The sequence below is a fragment of the Chelonoidis abingdonii genome, chromosome 2, assembly GCF_003597395.2.
Source record: "Chelonoidis abingdonii isolate Lonesome George chromosome 2, CheloAbing_2.0, whole genome shotgun sequence".
NCBI classification, from domain to species: domain Eukaryota; kingdom Metazoa; phylum Chordata; order Testudines; family Testudinidae; genus Chelonoidis; species Chelonoidis abingdonii.
The window spans coordinates 10,545,847-10,567,239 of NC_133770.1; the positions used below are offsets into that span (position 1 = coordinate 10,545,847).

The 21,393-nt window shown below is 45.2% G+C and overlaps 1 protein-coding gene across 1 annotated transcript in view; it reads right to left on the reverse strand.

Moving 5' to 3' along the window:
• The window catches only part of VIPR1 (vasoactive intestinal peptide receptor 1), a 187,073-nt gene that overhangs the window by 86,033 nt on the left and 79,647 nt on the right, over nt 1-21,393 (reverse strand). Inside the window, exon 3 of the mRNA XM_032779886.2 lies at nt 6,443-6,550. Within this exon, the coding sequence (XP_032635777.1) occupies nt 6,443-6,550 (108 nt within the window). The remainder of the gene's footprint in view (nt 1-6,442; nt 6,551-21,393) is intronic.

Genomic DNA, 21,393 nt, shown 5'->3' on the forward strand with positions numbered 1-21,393 from the left:
GTTTATGTACTGGCTGCCCTGGTGTGTCGGGGCCAAGATAAGGATATGTGTTCTGTCTATCGCCCCACCACAGTTAGAGAATCCCAACGCATTAAAGCCATCCACAATGGTCTGCACATTTCCCAGAGTCACTACCCTTGATAGCAGCTTGTCAGTGATTGCATTGGCTACTTGCAGCACTGCAGCGCCCCACAGTAGATTTGTCCACTCCAAACTGATTCCCCACACTGTCGGGCGTTGCAAGCTTCCACAGTGCGATGACCACTCGCTTCTCAACGGTGAGGGCTGCTCTCATTCTGGTGCCTTTGCGCTTCAGGGCAGGGGACAGCAAGTCACAAAGTTCCATGAAAGTGGCCGCACGCATAAGAAAGTTTCGCAGCCATTCAGAATCATCTCAGACCTGCAACACTATGCGGTCCCACCAGTCTGTGCTTGTTTCCCGGGCCCAGAATTGGCGTTCCACAGCAGGAACCAGGCCCAGTGCCACCATGATCTCTCAAGCACCACATGCCATGCTTCTAGGAACATCCGTGTCCATGTCCTCATCAGTATAGTAACTGCGCTGTCGTCGTTTCCTCGCCCGGTTTTGCAGGTACTGCACATAGTGCTGGATAATACGTGAGGTATTTACAATGGTCAAAACTGCAGCGGAGATCTGAGTGGGCTCCATGATTGCCGTTCTATGGCGCCTGCACGAGTAATCCTGGAAAAAGGGTGTGAAATGAGCTGTTCTGTTGAAGATGGCCAATAAAAGGTGGTAAATGGTTGTCTTCTGTAGCTTTCACTGAGTCGGGAAACTCATTAGAGCTGCAAGAGCGGGAGAGCAGAGTTTGCGACAGAAATGTGAGCAGAGTTTGCAGCAGAAGCTGTGTGGCTCTGTTCATGACAGCCGAAAAACAGCAGGGACTTGTTGCCTTCTGTAGCTTCTATGGGAGCCCAGGACAGACAACATGGAAAAAGTGGCAGAAGTTTCATGGTAGCCAAAAAAAGGTGGGAAATGGTTAGATGAAAGAGTAGATAGAAAGACAAGAGGACATGCGAGGTGGATTCATAGTACCAGGAGACAGGTGGTGCACCGTGTTGCACCATCTGCTGGTAGTATGGCATCTGCCATAGCTTTCACGGAGGGAGGAGCAAGTGACGGTACACAGCCTGAAACACCCATGAGAATGTTTTTGCCCCATGATGCACTGGGAGCTTAACCCACAATTCCAATGGGTGTCAGATACTGCGGGAACTGAGCTACCACAGTGCACCGCTCCGACATTCAATGCTAGCCTCGGTACTCTTGATGCACTCCGCCGAATTCACACGCTTTAGTGGGGACGTACAACAATGAATGTATAAAAATCACTTCTGAAAATTTGAATAAAATAAGTTTGAATTGATTTCATATTATAGTATCAGAGGGGTAGCTGTGTTAGTCTGGATCTGTAAAAGCAGCAAATAATCCTGTGGGACCTTACAGACTAACAGACGTTTTGGAGCATGAGCTTTCGTGGGTGAATACCCACTTCGTCAGATGCATGTAGTGGAAATTTCCAGGGGCAGGTATATATATGCAGACAAGCTAGAGATAATGAGGTTAGTTCAATCAGGGAGGATGAGGCCCTGTTCTAGCAGTTGAGGTGTGAAAACCAAGGGAGGAGAAACTGGTTTTGTAGTTGGCAAGCCATTCACAGTCTTTGTTTAATCTTGAGCTGATGGTGTCAAATTTGCAGATGAACTGAAGCTCAGCAGTTTCTCTTTGAAGTCTGGTCCTGAAGTTTTTTTTGCTGCAGGATGGCCACCTTAAGGTCTGCTATAGTGTGGTCAGGGAGGGTGAAGTGTTCTCCTACAGGTTTTTGTATATTGCCATTCCTAATATCTGATTTGTGTCCATTTTCCTTTTCCCGCAGAGACTGGTCCAGTTTGGCCGATATACATAGCAGCTAGAGGCATCTGGGCATAGTGAAGCGTATATCTACTTGGTGGACGGCAGGTGAATGACGCGGTGATGCGTGTGGCTGATCTGGTTAGGTCCTAGTGATGGTGTCGCTGTGGTATGATATTGTGGGCAGAGTTGGCCATGAGGTTTGATGCATGGATTGGTTCCTAGCTAGAGTTACTTATGTCGGTGTGCAGTTGCTGTGAGAATACGTTTTCGCGATTGGCAGTTGTCTGTGGGCGACGATTGGCCTGCCACCCAAGGGCCTGATGAAGTTGTGGGATCATTGGTCGCAGGATGGTTGTAGACCCGATGATGCGTTGGAGGGTTTAGCTGAGGGGCTGTATGTGATGGCCAGTGGAGTCCTGTTGGTTTCCTTTCTTGGTTGGTTCTTGCAGTAGGAGGGCTTCTGGTACGTCTGCTCTGTTGATCTGTCTTCCTTATTCTCCTCATGCGGGTATTGTGTTTTGAGAAATGGCTTGGTGGAGATGTCTTGTACAGGTGTTGGGTCTTGTCTAGGGATTAGAGAATCGGTGTACCTCAAGTGCTTGGCTGTAGCAATGATCGTGTAATGTGCTCGGGATGGAAGCGGAGTCTGAAGGTAGCATACGCGGTCAATAGGTTTTCGGTAGGGTGGTGTTAATTGAACATCACTTTTTGCACCGTGGTGTCTAGGAAGTGGACCTCCCGTGTAGATTTGGTCCAGGCTGAGCTGATGGTGAGTGGAAGCTGTTGAAATTGTAGTGGAATTTTTTCCAGAGTCTCCTTCCCATCGGGTCCAGATGATGAAGATGTCATGCAATGTAGGTAGGTAGAGAGGGGGCGTAAGTGAATGAGCGCTGAGGAAGCGTTGTTCCAGGTCAGCATGAAAGAATATTGGCATAGTTGTGAGAGCCATGCAGGTGCTCATAGCGTGGCCACTGATCGGAGATATTAATATGCGTCATCAAATTGAAATAGGTTTGTTGAGGATAAAAGCACAGAGCTCAGCAGCCAGTTGTGCTGTGGGCAATCATCAGGGATTACTGTGTCTAACAGCTTATAATTCTGTCTCGTGTGGGATTTTGTGTTAGAGAGCAATCTACATCCATGGTGGCTAGATGTGTTTTCTGGAAAGGTCACCAATCTATTGTTAGTTCCTCAGGAATCAGTGGGTGCACGGTAGATAGCTGGAGTGCTGGTGGCATTAGGTCTGAGTAGAGAGTCCACATATCAGACAGTCCTTAGTGAGAGTGCATTGCCCAGATGATGGGGTGTCAGGATTTGGGTTGTGGAATCTGGGTGTAGATAAATAGACCTTTGGTCGCGGGCCTAAGGGTATGTTGATTTGTTCCGGTGTCTAGTGTAGGGATGTTCGAAGTAGGTAGTAGCAGTTTCTTAGTGATTCCTCAGTGGGATCGTGAGGGAAATGGCCTGTAGCATTGGTATTGGCGAGTTGTCTGGTGGCCTTTTTTGGTAAGTCAGACTGTTATGGAAAATGGAAACAACCAAAGTACAATGCTCTTTTATTCAGCCTCTTTGATGATAATGTCAGGGTGTTCTGAGGGCTGTGGATTGGCATGCATTCTCGACTTAGGTTATGGAGGAAGCGATGTGTTTTCCACAATTTCTGCCTGTGCCATCGGCGGAAGCAATTCATGTAAAGGTCCAGTACTGTCATTTTCAACCCTCAGAGAGGAGTCCATGTGGAGTTTTCTTCTTGGTGCTGTTGGTGGGAGGGTACTGTGTAACCAGGGCTGTCAGTGTTGTCGCTGAAAGTATTCTTTGAGTCGGAGACGCCGAAATAGGCTTCAATTGCGCAGAACTGTATCAGTTGGTGGGGGTGGCAGGGCAGAAGACAGTCCCCGGACAGGATCCGACTTTTCTTCTGGGCTGAGTGTGTGTTGGATAGATTGAGATATGTTGGATGGGTTCGGGTTTGTACCACGGTTGTGCCCCATGTGGCAGGTAGGCGAGTTCAAGAACAGCTTACAGACATAACCAGATCAGCCAACCATCAACTCCGGTTCATTCACTGCATCCACTCAATGTAATATATGCATCATATGCCAGCAGTGCCTCTGCTATTACAATCGCCAACTGGACAGTCTACGGAAAAGGATAAATGGACACAAATTCAGGTATTAGGAATGGCAATATACAAAACTCTGTAGGAGAACACTTCAGCCTTCTGCCACACTATAGCCACCTTAAGGTGGCCTCACCTAGCACAAAAAACTTCAGGACAGACTTCAAAGGAAACTGCTGGAAGCTTCAGTTCAATCTGCAATTTGACACAAATCAGCTCAGATTACAACAAAGATGTGCAATGGCTTGCCAACTACAAAACCAGTTCTCCAGCCTTGTTTCTCAACACCTCAACTTGCTAGAAAGGGGCCTCATCCCCCTGATTGAACTAACCTCGTTATCTCTCTCTTAGCTTGCTTCTTGCTTGCATATAATACCTACTGGCCCGGATATTTCACACATGCATCTGTGAAAGTGGGATTACCGCAAAAGCTGAATGCCCAAAATGTCTCTTAGTCTATAAGGTGCCAAGGGATTATTTGCTAGCTTTCAATGCGATGTACCCAGTGCCCCTGAGAAAATTCAGGCTGTTAAACTGCCTGAGGGGCACTGGGACAGCTGGCACTGTAATTTGTTTACAATAATGGGAGAGGGGGGGATTGCAAAGTATGTATCCACTGGTGTATTCAAATGTAAGGTATCCTCTCTGAGTCCATTATAACTTTGTGTCCAGGGCTTTGTCACACGATGGCTCTACTACCTGGATTCCTCTTTGCAGTAGTTTTTCATGCTTTCTGAGATCTGGTTTTCTTCGCCTTTCCTTCCAGCTTTCTTTGTCTTCCAATTAACAATCCCCAGCTGAATGCGCTGATACTGTTAACCACACCAAAAGAGCAGAAGTACGTTGTGGCACCTTAAGAGGCTAACACATTTATTTGAGCATAAATTTGTTAGTCTCTAAGGTGCCACAAGTACTCCTGATCTTTTTGTGGATACAGACTAATACGGCTGCTACTCTGAAGCTTGTTAACCAGTTAATCACCCAGACCTAATCAATTATCTCCCTATTTGGCCCAGGTGGGCATGCATACAAAATACACACTGGTGAGCCAGCCGTAAGTTACTCCCACTCTTTCACAGGCTGGTTCAAATTTTTCCATAAAAAAGGCTTTTCACTGGAAAGCTGGGTTTTCAATTAAACACAAGTTTCATGAAAGGCATCTGCTTTCTGTGGAGAATTAAGATTTTAGTAAAAAAACTCAAATGCTTAAAGCCCAAATATTTCTTTCAAAACTAGAAATATTTTGATTTGAATATGCTGCTGAAGTGTCTTCTGGAAGTTGTAATTCAACTGTCTCATGTCCCCCATCTCTTCTCTGGGCCAGGCTCCTTGGCTGAACCACAACTCCCATGATGCATTATTGCCAAGGACTCACATGATACATTGCCTCCCTCTCCATGAGAGAAGACTGTGGAGCATCATGCGAGATGAAATCTGACCAGGGACCCTGATCTAAAGAGGATAATGGGAGCATGAGGTACCCAAGCTACAACTCCCATGAAGTACTACAGCAACTTTTCTGAATTGAAGTTGTTCAGTTTTTGGATGGAATTTTTTGGTCTTCAAATTTTCACTTAACCCCCCCTCCCTCACCCCCCCCAAAAAACAAACAAACAAACAAACAAAAAAAACCCTCAACATTTTTTGTGGAAAATTTAGAAAGAAACAATTTTTTCCCGTTTTTGTCAAAATTTTCCAAGGGGGAAAAAATATTTTTCTACTTTCTATTCAACTTCTTAGAGTGAGATTTTCAAAGTGAACAGCGTTGGCCCAATTCTTTTCTCATTGAAGTCACTGGCTAAACTCCCATTAACTTCTATGGGAGCAGAGTTAGGCCAACGTTCAGCGATAATCCCATCCACGGAGTGAAAGGTGTAGGGACTCTGTATGTTTTATATAGCACCTAGCAAAATGGGGCACCAACTGTGACTGGTGTGTCTGCTCTCTACTGTAATATAAAGAAACAATGGAAAATAATAACTGTGAATCCATGTCAGTAAGCTGGGGATTTGGGCCTACCAGTGAGGAGACAGATACAAGAGTGTAGTCAAGTAGCTTTGTTACTCAGCTACTTACCTACTTCTAACTGATAAAGAATCATAGAGTTTAAGGCCAGAAGGGACCATGAGGTCACCCAGCCTGACCTCCTGTGTGTCCTTGCCTATTAAACTCCACCCAGTTACCTATAACCTCTCTTAGACTAGAGCATTACAGCCCTCGGCTGGCTACAGTGTCTCATTTTCAGACAGACTGAGCACCCACAACTCCAGCTGAAGTCAATGGGGAGTAGCACATGTCCATTACCTCTGAATAGTCATCACGGAGTATTTCAACTTTAATTTTCACACAATAGCGTGATTGCCATTCACTGGAAGGAAGGCGGAGTGGATCAAGTTAGAAAATACCAAGCGACATTTATAGTAAATGAACTGTCTAGTTTCACTTACCCAGAGAACTGGAGAAGAAGATAAAATATTTGGGGCATGGCATCACCACAACTTCTCCCACTGCTGCTGAGGGCCAGCAGGTTATGTTGTCCCACATCCTTCCACAACCTTCAGAAAGAGAAGAGAAAGAGATGACCATATTACAACATTCAGAGACTGCTCTGTCTGTGCTGTATGGAAAGTACACAGAGAAACCCTGTGCAGGGCATGATTCATGGCTACCTTGCGAACAACCAGCTCTATCCAGTTTTCCAACTCTCTCAATCAAATCCCAAACCTGGATCAGAGGATTACAGAAGTTAGAGCTGGAAAGGACTGTTTAGATCCCTAAGACTACCCCCACGTTAGTGAACTATATACTGCTCTAAATGGAGGTTGACTCACAATACTACACTTGATCTTAGATGCAAACCAAAAAGGGATTTTAAAAATATGTGCCGAAGACCCAGATGAGGGATTTAACTCTGACAAATGGAGAGGAAAGAGTGAAATAATTTGGGATTACTTTCTTTAAACATGCAGTTTTCAATAACTTCAGTTTCAAGATACAGCATGTGTGGTATCAAACATTTTCTGGAACTGACAGGGAGATACAGGCCACATCTGCATAGGACTGAGACAAATCTGGGTTAATAGTGAGTGGTGCATTTTATAGATGGAAACACTAGAGATTCTCAGATTAAATCTCTTGCTCCCCCTCCAAATTATAGAACCTGATCTGAACACACCAACCCGTGCACAAGATGTGACTGCTTCTGTTCCTTTCTAACTCCCCCATTCCTCATGCCACTGAAACTGTCACTCACACAGGTGCAAAATTATGGTGGATGTGTTGGGTGGAAGGAGTAAATTATACCCCAGCAGATTTTTTTAAACCCCCAAAACAGAGTCATGCAAGACATCCATGAAGTCCATTTAGGACTTCGCTATTGCTACTGCAGTTTCATCAAAACTGATATGTTTTGTGGGAATAAGTCGATTTCAACAAAATTTTGATAGACTTTCATTTCAACGTGGAAATGTTTCATTTTGATATGATCAATTCAACACAATTTGTTTTGACAGAGATTATGTTAAAATATTGTTTTAGTATGTTATATACTGTTTATTATACCATTTAATTTATAGATGTTACATTTAATTTTTAATATAAATATCAAAACTAAATTAAAGGAAATGTTTTGACATTATTGAAACAAGATATCCCGAAGATCCTGAACTGAACTTTTTTGGAATTTTTGTTTCCCTGGAAATTTCAAAATGTTTGCATTTTGTTCAGATTTTGAATGAAAAAATATATCAGAATTCCATACAGAATGCAAATATTATCATTATTATTAATAAACATATAGATAGATAGATACTGCAGCCATTTCCCTCTAGCAATTCTGTTCAAGATTCACCCATGACGTGGCATAGAACAATTCCCCAAAGGTTAGGAAAAGGCTGTGGTTAAGTCCAGTGTCCCAGAGGGTGGAACTGGATTGTAAATAAAAAAAGCTCTTAGTAAAATATGTTTCCAGTAGTAAAAGGAACTCAGAAAACCACTGTCAAGGTATATTTCTTCAGCAAATATTACTGATGTGAAACAGGCCAAATGTTTTCATCCATGCTACCCAAGACCCTAACTCCGCAATTGATTTGCCAAGACTGCATCAACTCCATTGATACCTCAGATCAATAAAGAGAGAGCAAACAATGCTTTGAACAACCAGAAAGCCGAAAAGCAATCTCAACTCCCTTTGGAAGTTATAATCAAAGCTTTACCTTTGTTTTTACTGGGGTAAATGGAAATTTTCGAATGCAGCTTAGTAGTGGGATTATTGGAGATTGTAAAGAAAATCACTGAGAATATCTTCTTCTTGTAACCTCCGCTTTTAGATTCATTAACATACAATTTTCCAACTTTTAACATTAACTACAAATCTCAGTTCTTCCCACGAAGTGGTGACCACTAGGGCCAAAGATAAAGACATCAGAATTCTACCCATGGAAAACAGATGGTTTCACAACAGGATCTCTCAACATCTAGAACTCGGGGCTTATCAACCTAGGTACTTACAATGTATTCACAACCACGGGACATATTATCTGAGGCCTGGTCTACACTACGCGTTTAAACTGATTTTAGCAGCGTTAAACCGATTTAACGCTGAACCCATCCACACTACGAGGCCCTTTATATCAATATAAAGGGCTCTTTAAAATCGGTTTCTGTACTCCTCCCCGACGAGAGGAGTAGCGCTGAAATCGGTATTGCCATGTCAGATTAGGGTTAGTGTGGCCGCAAATCAATGGTATTGGCCTCCGGGTGGTATCCCACAGTGCACCACTGTGACCGCTCTGGACAGCAATCTGAACTCGGATGCAGTGGCCAGGTAAACAGGAAAAGCCCCGCGAAATTTTGAATTTCATTTCCTGGTTTGCCCAGCGTGGAGCGCTGATCAGCAGGGTGATGCAGTCCCAAATCAAAAAGAGCTCCCAACATGGACCGTACAGGAGAAGTACTGGATCTGATCGCTGGATGGGGAGACAAATCGTGTGTCTATCAGAGCTCCGTTACAAGAAGACGAATATGCAAAAGTGTTTTGAAAAAAAATCTCCAGGCTACACAGTGCTGCGTGACAAGCGAAAGGAAAGCCAAAGAATAAATGACCTGCATGGAGGGAGGGAGGGGTACGAGGACTCCAGCGTCCCACAGTCCACAGCAGGTCTCGGAAAAATATTTTACATTCTTGGCGTGAGCTCCCAAGGCCTGTAAGGTTCAAACACATTGTCCGGCGTGTTCAGGAAGCTCGTCAATTTAACTCCCTACCTGCCCACATGGAAAAGAAAAGGGAATAGAAAATCATTTCTTGACTTCTTTCAATGTCACAGCTTATGGTCTACTGAATGTAGCGGTAAGATGCGATGCTGCCAGCAGTGAAAGAGCAGTATCCGCTCCTGTCCCTCTCCCCGTGGCAGATGGTGCAATAGCTACTGCCGTCCGTCATCAGCCCGTGGAAAGTGCTCGCTGGCTGGCTTCCAGGTGAAGGGACGGGACCCTGGTAAAAATAGGAATGACAGGTCCAATTCCCAAGTAGAGTCTCGAGCAGGCATCCCAACCACCTCTCGCCTTTCGCTGTGGTAGAAGAAAAGGATCTGTACTGGCTGGACATCAGTAGCAGGGGATGCGGCCCTTCTAGACCGGCTGAATTGCTGCTGGACTGTCATAGAGCTGGAGGCTGCCCCCCTCATTTTATCTCACTAACAGTCATGTGTGCTTATTCGTGCATTCTTTATAACTTCATAACACTAATTGAGGGGACACGGGCCACGGTAGCCGCAGGAGGTTGGGGAGGAGGGAGCACGGGTGGGGTGTTGCAGGCACCCCCCGTGAATGGCATGCCACTCATCATTTCTGAGGGGATCTGACATGGGAACAGCCTGTGCTCTTTGAGTAGCACTGGTTCGCTATAACTTGCCCCAATTCGAGCAGGACGACATTTAGATACCAGAAAGGAGGGAAGTGATCGGGAGTCATTCCCATTTTTGCCTTGCGGCCCCCAGCGACCTCAGCCAGGGCATCCCATGAAGCAGAGACTTGACGGTATAGAATGACAGATAACCAATCTCATTGCCATTACAATGCAGCAACGTACAGAACGAAGCTGATAACCGGTCTCTGCTAGCATGCAATACATCCCACCCCGAGCAATGAATCCGCCTGGTGGTAAGCGCTGCAAGTTATCGCCCTGGCATGCGGCATCAGGTGGACAGACTGGTGAACAGTAAAAAGAATACTGAACGCCTCGCTGGTCCAGATGCAGGGCAATGCTGCAGGGGAACAGGAAAAAGGGCACAATGATGTCCTGCCATTGCTTTCCCAGAGGAAGGAATGAGTGGACGACATTTACCAGAACCACCGCAACAATGAAGTGTGCCTATCAGCACTGTGGATCTCACCCAGAATTCCAAGGGGTAGGGGAGAGTGCGAGCACTAAGGGATAGCTACAGATAGTACCCAATGCAACGCTCCGGAAATCACGCGAGCGAATCAGACCATGGATGCACACCAACCGAAGTAATGTGCTTAGGTGGCCACATCACTCGCTATACAATCTGTTTAACAAAACTTGGTTAAGGTAAATAAGCGGAATAACCGCGTAGTGTAGACTTACCCCGAATACGCTGGACCAGGGCGTCAGCCTTCAGCAGTGGTGGCCGAGTTCATTTATACTCCCTAATTTAAGGTTCGCTGCCAGTAATACATTATTAGACAGTTTAGAAGGTCTCTTTCTGTAAGTCTATAATATATAACTAAACTATTGTTGTATGTAAAGTAAATAAGGTTTTTAAAATGTTTAAGAAGCTTCATTTAAAATTAAATTAAAATGCAGAGCCCCCTGGACTTGTGGTCAGGACCCGGGCAGTGTGAGTGCCACTGAAAATCAGCTCGCGTGCTACCTTTGTCACGCACGCCATAGGTTGCATACCCCTGCTCTGGACCAAGAGGGAATAAAATATAAAATACAAGATGAAAGTACTGGATGGCTTCCTAAAGGAGAACATTTTTGTTCTGAGTGTAGTTTAAATGTCTACATCTAATACTTACATTACAGTTCATTTGTTCTTGTTTGAAATGCAAGGCACAGAAAGAACCGATGCCTACATCCTTCAGTAAACAGATTTCAAGCTATATAAAGACAAGATATAGCTATAATGGATATCCATGTGATAGCTTGCACTTATCACACATCTGACCACCTCACTTGTACTCTGTCCACAAACCCATCTCCTTTGGGACTGCTTCTGTCATTCCAAACCTCTGAGCAGCTTCTAATGCACATTAAGCTTTTGTAAAAAGATGAAGGTAAAACAAATCCAATGGCTAGAAGTTGAAGTTAGAGAAATTCAGACTAGAAATAAGGTGCACATTTTCAACAGCTAAAGTAGCTTACCTAGAGTTCTGGTGGATTCTCCACCACTGGACATTTTAAAATCAAGACTAGATGTTTTTTGAAAAAAGATATGCTCTAGTTCAAACAGGAATTAATACAGGGAAGTCCTATGGCCTATGCGGTACATGAGGTCAGACTAGATGATCACAATGGTCTCTTCTGGCCATATAATTTATGTAAACAGCCTGTCAGAAAAAAATGTTTCCTTCTTTCCCCAAGAAAGAATTTTGCCCAAGAATACAGTGATCTGAAGACTGCAGCATTTTGTTCAGTTCTGCACCAGTGACAGTTCATAAGCAGGGCTAGGAACAGGTGCTAAGATCCTTTGGAAAGATTTCTGATCTCCCCTACGGGATACACAGCACAGGGCTTTCATCCGACGAGATCTTGGAGATGCTGGACTGCTGATCCATGACATTGTTATGCATGGAAAAGTTGTTTTAGGCAATTTCTAGAGGTTTTAAAATCTCTTCTCTCTTCCTCCAAAGTCTGTCCAGGTAGACTTGTGATATTTGCCCCAAAGCCCACTAAAGTCAATGGGGAGACACCTTTTGACTTCAGTGAGCTCTAGATCAGGCCATTTGGGAGCCAATCTATACAAAGAGGTGACGGAACCTTCTTGTTTTCATTATTCTACCTATGTGTTAATCAAATGTTGCTAAACAAGGTTTACCACTAAAATCGTTGGGTTTTTTTCCTGCCACACGTGGCACCAGGGATGGCTCTAGGTATTTTGCTGCCCCAAGCACGGCAGGCAGGCTGCCTTTGGCAGCTTGCCTGCGGGAGGTCCCCAGTCCTGCGAATTCAGTGGTAGCCTGCGGGAGGTCCGCCGAAGCCGCTGGACCAGCTGACCATCCGCAGGCATGACGCCGAAGGCAACCTGCCTGCCGCCCTCACGGTGACTGGCAGAGTGCCTCCCGCGGCTTGCCGCCCCAGGCACACGCTTGGTGTGCTGGTGCCTGGAGCCACCCCTGTGTGGCACATACACAATTCATCCTGGGGAGATGCAAAGGTTTTATCAGCAGTTGCAGGAGGTAATTTCCATCAGTCAGCCATGGCTTCACCTTTCATGAATAACGTGACCCTATTAAATTCGTGCTGACAAAACTCTTTCATAGCTTGAAGGTCAAATGAAACCATTATGATCATCTTGTCTGACCCCTGGCAAAACAGTGGTCAGGGAATTTCATCTAGTGATTCCCATCGGGGAGGGAAACATTCCTTCCGACTATGTAAATGCACACTATAAATACATCAGACAGATAAGCACCAGGGAGGGAGAGGAGTTATTTAATTTAAGGGCCAATTTTGGCACAAGAACAAATGGATAAAAACTGGCCATCGATAAGTTTAGGTTTGAAACTAGATAAAGGTTTCTAACCATCAGAGTAAAATTCTGGAACAGCTTTCCAATGGAAGTAGCGGGGGCAGAAAATTGAACTTGTTTTAAGACTGATCTTGATAAATGTACGGAGGGGTTGGAATGACGAAGTTGCCTACAATAGCAAATGGCCCATCCATGACTGCTGTTACCAAATATCTCCAGCAGTTGGAGATGAGACACAAGATGGGCAGGGCTCTGAGTTACTAGAGACCATTCTTTCCAAGGTGTCTGGCTGGTGGGTTTTGCCCACGTGCTCAGGGTTTAACCGATCACCATATTTGGGATTAGAAAGGAATTTGCCTCCAGGTCACACTGGCAGAGACCCTGGGGGTTTTTCCATTACCCTCTGCAACGTGAGGCATGGGTCACTTTCTGGTTTGAATTAGAGTAAATGGTGGATTCTCTGTAACCTGAAGTCTTGAAAGATTTGAGGACTTCAGTAATTCAGCCAAAGGTTATGGGTGTTACAGGAGTGGGTGGGAGAGATTCTGTGGCCTGAAGCATGCAGGAGGTCAGACTAGATGATCATGATGGTCCCTTCTGGCCTTAAAGTTTATGAGTCCCAATAACTTGTGGCTGAAAACTAGGGCATAACTTGTAGAAAGACATCAACTGTTGACACAGGGCCTAGCACAATGGGGTCTTGTTTCATGACTGGGGCTCCTAGGTGCTACTGTAAAACAATTAAGTAATAATTTAAATGCTCCATGAGATGGAGAATTTACCACATCCCCATATAATCTGTTCCAATGATTAACTACTCTAGCCTATAAAAGTGACGTGACACTATCCTCACTGTTAAAAAGTTGCACCTTATTTAGAATGTTCGAATGCCAACTTGCAACCATTGGATCTTATTATGCCTTTGTTCATTGTGCCTTTGTTTCTAAGGCCTGGTCTACTCTGTGGGTGGGGTGGGGTGTCAATCTAAGATACGCAACTTCAGCTACAAGAACAGCAAAATTCAAACCCTTCACTTCCATTTTCACTATATGTATGTATAAATATCTTCTGTCTGTGTGTTCCATTCTATGCATCCGAAGAAGTGAGCTCTAGCCCATGAAAGCTTATGCTGAAATACATTTGTTAGTCTCTAAGGTGCCACAAGTACTCCTGTTCTGTTTCCAGTGTCCCTGGATGCAGCGTAAAGGCTAGTGGCTGCCGACCTCCCCTGCCCTGCCTTCGTCTCATCATTCTTTTGATCTCATCAGCATCAACTTTGATGCAAAGCAAATACATCAGTCCAGAAGTTTGCATTTTAACTCTGCTTGGCCTCACATTCCCTTCCTGTGCTTTCGCCTGTCGCGTTGGCTTGCATCACCCTGGTGCTATAGGCGATAGAGGGATGCAGCAGGGAAAGTGATCTGCCACAGGAGAACAAGAAAGCCATTAGAGTATGTAAGGTACCAGCTACTACAGTGCTTTGCTTCCACTAATAGTTAGCTCTTTGCAGAATGAAGATGCTAATTATTTCTTCTTCCAAGCCAGCTCTGATATCCACATTCTGTGGGAAATTAACTCAGCCACTTAGAGCAAGCAGAAAGGATTCCCAGACTGATCTTAATTATAGGATGCTTTCTTAGACAGCGCATTATCATGCTTCCCCTCAATTTAACCAGATACTGATTTTTTCACTGTGTGTGTAAGCAACACTTACTAATAAAAAATGGTTTTGATTTGCATCTCTGCAACAGCTTTCATCAGAAGTTCCCAAGACACTTTACAAACACTGCAAAGGAAAAGAAAGAGAAGACTTTTGCTTCTTTATAATGCATAAAGATAGCTTGATTTTATTTTTCACCTGAGTAATATCAAGAACTTCACATTTTCTCTTCCCTGTTTTTTACTCTAATGGTTGTCTCTGTGCAAGACCAGAGAACTGAAGAGGGAGAGTTGTAGGTCCCTTCATGGAGAGGGTGTTGACTCTTTAACAAAGAGATCTTTTCTCCCAACTGTCTTTCAGGCATTTGAGTTAAATATGCATTAAGAGAAAGAAACAAAGCCAGATAGCTGTAAAAAGATTAGTGCCCCACGCCCATCCTGTTTTCAGTGGATACTTTTTACACATTAGGATTCCATGAGTTTCCCTATCATCAATAGAGTCTTCCAAGAAAAGCAGGGTAGACTGCTAAGAAACAAGTGGAGAAATCAACTGTCTTTCACACTTTCTTTATATACCAGAGCAAAGATAAAAAAAATATGGTATTTTCCCCACCATTGCAGGTCATTTTTAATGAATTAAGCTTTAAAACATTCTTGCAAAGTCAGTGTTTGCACTTAATTTAGAAATGGGTGAATTGAAGCAAAGACATGTTGAAGCTAAAAGCCAAGATTTGAGGGGGAAAAAACAAAAGTTACCCAAAGTTAGGCTCCTCAACTCTCATCCAATCACCTTCCTGAGTCATTTTCAAAAGCTCTGAGCATCTACCAACCAGTTATCATTAATTTCACTGGGAGTCACGGTCTGAAAATCAGGCAGTTTATCCAGATTTCCAACATTAGATTCTTATGTCTGAAAAACCTAGTGTATGCCAAACGGGCACGACAAGTTAATGGTGGAGCTCTGAACAGAACTTGGGAGTCCTGGCTCCCCATAGAATGAATAGCCGAACTCTCCACTGAAAGTTCAGCTAACTTGCTCTTCTGTATCAACAACCCAAGTTACTGCCTCTTAGCAATGCAGGGCAGAGTTAGACTCATAGCCTTTAAGGCACAAGGGACCATCAATATCATCTAGTCTGACCTCCTGCATATTGCAGGCCACAGAACCTCGCCCACCTACTCCTGTAACAGACCCCAATCTCTGGCTGAGTTACTGAAGTCCTCAAATCATGGTTTAAAGACTTCAAGTTACAGAGAATCCACCATTTACACTAGTTTAAACCTGAAAGTGACCTGTGCCACATGCTGCAGAGGAAGGAAACCCCCACCCCCAGAGATCCTGTCAATCTGACCTAGGGGAAAATTCCTTCCCAAGCCCAAATATGGCGATCAGTTACACCCTGAGCACGTGGGCCAGCTGGACATCTGGGAAAGAATTGTTGTGCGCCATGATGTACTGGCAAAGCCAGCTTGGCATAGAGGTGCAGTGCCTTGCTCCGGAGAGCGTTAGCGATGGATTATTGAGAGTAGAGCTGATTTTTCAATGTCTGACTTGTTCCTATTCTAAGGACACACACAACACTTCTGAGTCAGGCTTTTTAGTGCACGCAAAAAGGGGTCAGAGTGGTAGCCGTGTTAGTCCGTATCAGCAAAAACAATGAGGAGTCCGTCTGGCATCTTAGAGGCTAACAAATTTATTTGGGCATAAGCTTTCGTGGGCTAAAACCCAATTCATCAGATATATGGAGTGAAAATTACAGCTGCAGGCATTATTATACTGACACATGAAGAGACCCCGCATTACTAAGTGGAGGAGGGGGGATCAGTGCTAAGGAGCCAATTAATTTAAGGTGGAAGTGGGCTATTCTCAGCAGTTGACAAGATTACACCTTGTTTAAATTGGCCTCATTAGCACTACAAAAGTGATTTTTCCTCCCTTGGTATTTACTTCTTCTTGTCAACCACTGAGAATAGCCCACTTCCATCTTAATTGAATTGGCTCATTAGCACTGACCCCGCACTTGGTAAGACAACTCCCATCTTTTCATGTGCTGTGTATTTATACCTACCTCTGTATTTTCCACTCCATGCACCTGATGAGGTGGGTTTTAGCCCACGAAAGCTTATGCCCAAATAAATTTGTTAGTCTCTAAGGTGCCACAAGGACTCCTCGGTGTTTTTACCAAAAGGGGTGATTGCAGGCACACCTGTTTAACATTCTCACAGGGGTTGTGCAAACAACGGGCCAAGCAAAGGACCATGGAGGAAAAGATCAAGTTGCTTGATCTTATGGTTTCTTTATATAGATGTGTCACCCAAACCAACCAACTGAATTTGAAATACATGCTTACAGCAGGTATGGTCTATGTGTTAGGTACAAAGGAGCTGTCACATTGAATCAGAGCACAGACCCTCTACTCCTGCATTCTGCCTCTAGCTAGGGCTATTACCAGACGCCTCAGAAAAGGGGATAAATAGTGCACCCTGTCTATTACAGCGATGAGGTTGGGGAGGTGCACTGGGGTGAAGAATTCCTTCCGGAGGCTGCAGACAATCAGCTGAGGCCCTGTGTGTGAAATGCACAAAGGTATTTAGCAGCCTCACCCCCATTTAAATCAATGGGAGTTAGATGCCCAACCCGAATGCATGGGGATCTGACTAGCCTCAGGCCATCTCCCTAACACACATAGTTGCCAGTGGACATTAGTAGTCATCAGATTATCCAATCCTGCTCTTTTCAGTTTGTTTTAGTAGCTTCTGTTGTAACAGGAGAAATCAAGACTGAGAATGAGGCGAAATGCAGGAGGGTATTTCTGAGCATGCGGCTCTTTTATCATTAAAGTGTGGCTCACAGAGCCCCCCATGTGCCTCCACTCTCCACCTACCAGACTGGGCGTGGGGGGAAGCTCAAGACCTTTGCCTTGCAGCGGTGTGGTGTGGTAGGGGCTTCTACCTAGCATGAAGCAGGGTCTTGAGGCTTCTGTCCAGCAGGAAGGGGGTCTTGGGGCTTCAGCTCTGCGGGGCACACCTGCTAGAGCTTGGGGCTTCAGCAGGAGCAGGGCTGAAGCTCCAACCCACAGCTCCTGGCAGGCGTGCCCCGGCTCTCGAACTTCTGAAGATTGTCATATGGGGCTTGGAGGGCCAGTAAGTTTGACCACTCCTACTCTGGTCTAATGTTAAAGCGGGAAGGCACTGCTGCTGTGGAGATACACGTGAATAAAGAGAGTCAGGTAGACAGGAGGTACAGGACTCAGAGTTTCATGTTTCCCCATTCCTATGTTCAGGCCACCCTTTTCTTTCCATGTCATTGTGATACATCCCCATGGGAGAATTCTTCCACCTCAGTTACCTAAAAGCAGCCCAATCTATTGAGCAAGCTGAAGCATGCAGTTTACACCCTTCTGATTCAGGTTGACAAGGCCAGTATTTTCAGGAGTGGCTAGACATGTGGGGTGAGATTTGGAGTAACATAGAAGACTTACCGGTCTGGGGGCCCAGCTCTGGGCCACCAGAAGGGACGGGGCCTCAGGCAGAGGGGGCGGGGCTGGGGATCAGGATTGCCCAGCCAGCCCATCCGCGCTGCCTCGAGGAGGCTGATCAAGGGTGCTCAGGCACTTTCGGAGAAAGCAGGCCTTGCTAAATTGTCATGCCGGACCCACAAAAACGGAGACATGCAAAATCACTAGCTGTCCCTGAAAATGCTGGACTAAGCCTTTAGTCAACATCATTCTAATGAACAGATTTTCAGGACAGAAGGGTCCTATGATCAGGCACCAGCCTCCAGCATGCCCGTTGGTGGTCCTGCATGGCCCTGCAGCTAGGCAGCTCTCAGCTCCCTCTTGCTGCCTGCAATCATTGAGTCAGACCTGGCTCCTGAGAATAAGCTACTCATTTGTGTGGGTCTCATTTATTATCTCAGTATTAGCGACTTAAATCCAGCCCTTTGTCAGTGACTGGGATGTGGGCAGTCTGACCTAGTGCTTAGAGCTGGAGCCTGGCCTAATGGTTACAGCCAGAACAGGAAGCAGAGGACAAGCCAAGGATCAGAGCTGGACTCAGAAGCCAGGCAAGAGAGCAGGGCTGGAGCAGATTGGAATGAGATAGGAGCAAGTCTGGAACAAGGCTGGGAACAAGGCAGATATAGGAGATATCGCAGCTGCAGATGTATGCATTGAGCAGCTGGTGACCTGCCACTGCTGCTGAGCTTAAAACAGGCCTGTTGGTTCCTTGCAGCCAATGGGATGGGCTGGCCAATCAGGCAATTCTGCTGCCGCTCAGCTGGGCTCATTAACTTACCTGAGCCAGCTAGCCCCAGGCTCAGCTGAGGGAATGCAAACCCATCATTCCATCTTCTGACCCTGGGGCTAAGGCCAACAAGCCTCCTCCCCAGGTTCGGGACTCCCCCGCCCTCCTCCTGGAGCTGGATTATGCTTCAGGCCAGCTATAACCCTCAGTCAGCTTCTCCCTAGTTGGCTCTGTTTTACACTCTCCTTTCACCTGTTGGCTAGGACAGGTCAGCATGTGGACACCCTCTTCCTGCTAGCTCCTCTGGGAGCGCCTCTCCTTAGAAACCTCCTTTCTTTTGGAGCGCAGGTCCAGGCACTCACCAGTCAATTAGCTGCCAGCCAGCGACCTCAGCAGTTAATTATTTGCAAGTGGACCAAGCTGGCTTTTACTCCTTAAAGAAGCCCATCACAAAGAGATTGGACCCCGACTCTCCTTCAAGGAGCCATCCACCTTATGACGAGACCGATAACAATTGGTTACCCAAGTGTAGGAAATTTTAGTAGGGTTATAGCCTACCTAATATATAGATTGATTTCTCGTACGCTGATAAAAGTGTCATTACATTAAGCCTTTCTCCCAAATCTGGACCTTAGCGTCCAAAATCTGGGTGCTTAGCATGAACCTCCAAGCTTAATTACCAGCTTGGATCTTATCTCGCTGCCACCAGACAGGAATTACAGCGCCTGCCTCGCTCTGGTCCCCCAAAATTTCCCTGGAGGGACCCCAAGACCCAGAAGCTCTGAGTCTTACCGGCAAGGGAAATACCCCACTTCCCTTCCCCCTCCCTCTCCCACCCAGACTTTCCTCTCTGGGCTAACCTGAGAGTATTGATGCAATCTCTTTACATCACAATACCAAGAAGCATATCTCCTCTATTCCACAAAGAGACAAACCCCAAATACAAGGAAACAGAAATGATTCTATCTCTCTTTCCCCCTCCCACCAATTCCCTGGTGCTGCAGAGCTTATCCTCCGTAGATCTAACACAAAGAGAATTCCCTCCCCTTGTTCCTTAGCCTACCCAGAGAGAAAACTCAAACAAGTCTTAAAAAGAAAACTTTATATAAAAAAAAGAAAGAAAAAAGACATCAAAATTTCTCTGTATCAAGATGACAATAATACAGGATCAATTGCTTAAAAGAAAAAAATGAATAAACAACCTTATTCAAAAGAGATACAATTTAAACATTCCAGCAAGTTACACACATGTAAATACACCCAAAACAACATAAAAGCCTATATTGTTTTTCTACCTGTACTTACAAGTTGCAAACAGAAGATTAGAAGATAGAAAGAACATTCTCATAGCTGAGAGACAGACAAAAGACACAGACCCAAGACAAAGAAGACCCACAAAGTCCCTCCCTTAAGCTTTAAAAAATCCGGTTTCCTGATTGGTCCTCTTGTCAGGTGTTTGGTCCCCTTTGTTAACCCTTTACAGGTAAAAGAAACATTAACCCTTAGCTATCCATTTATGACAGTCATTCTTAAGGAATGTTTCTACTAGCCCCTACTAAATATGAATTGCTTCCTATGGCATATAAATGGCCAGGCTAGAAATTTCATCACCTTTCAGAGTGAGAAACTCTATCATCTTTCATATGAATCTCTTCCCAGAAACCTCAGTGGGCTTAGAAAAGCAGCATTCAGATCCAACGGAAGATTGAAATACCTGAGCTTTATGGCTGCACAAGCATAGATTCCCAGCCAGCATCACAAACTTTCTTTTTTTCCCATGAGTCAGATATTTGTATTGCGCCATGAAGTGACATACCCATCATTTATATAAACGGAAAACATTTCCGGGAACTGCTGTTACAGACTCCTCTTCCAATAACAAGAGCGGGGCGGCTGACCTCGGGTCTGATCCTAGAGTCCTTATTCCTGTTAAATCCCGACTGGCTACAGTGAGAGTTCTGCCTAAGCAAAGACTTCAATATCTGGTTCTCACTTATTATAACCCCAGTGCAGGCTGGTATTCAAGCCCACAGAGCAGAATAGCGGAAAGGTTAATGAACATCTCTCCCCCAGCTCTGTAGTTGGGGGTGGATTTCACTGTCACCTGATGCTCAGCCTCCTGCCTGTATGAAGGCCAAATATTTACTGGCTAGTAAAGAAGACATCACAGCTGATGTTCTGCAAGACAGCCTTCATTCACAAATCTCCTTGAATACAAGTCTCAATTAGATCCATCAGCTTGAAAGCCCTGTCCCTCAACCTGCACCCTCCACAGCTTCATGCCACCATCTCTACATACCAAGTTCTCTAGACAACAGGCTATGTCGCCGCTGTGTTTTAAACTCAGAGCCCAGATCTACCAACTCTGTTCATGGGGCTCGTGCTACAGTGCTAAAAACAGCTATGGAGGTGTTGCAACTCTTTATGGAGCTTGGGCTCTGAAACCCAGAGACGGGGGCGGGCTTCAGAACCGCCGCTCCAGCCCGAGTCACAATGACTACATGGTTGTTTTTAGCACTGCCGTGCAAACCCATGTCTGCAGACCTGGGCTCCGAGACTCGCTGCTGCATGTTTTACAAACACAGTGTAAGGCTAGGTCTATGTGAATAGCGTAGCTGAAGTTGGAGTATTTTAGGTCGATTTACCTGGCCATGAGGATGATGGCGAGTCTCATAGACTCATAGACTCATAGGTCAGAAGGGACCAATATGATCATCTAGTCTGACCTCCTGCACAAGGCAGGCCACAAAACCCTACCCATACACATTTATAACAACCCC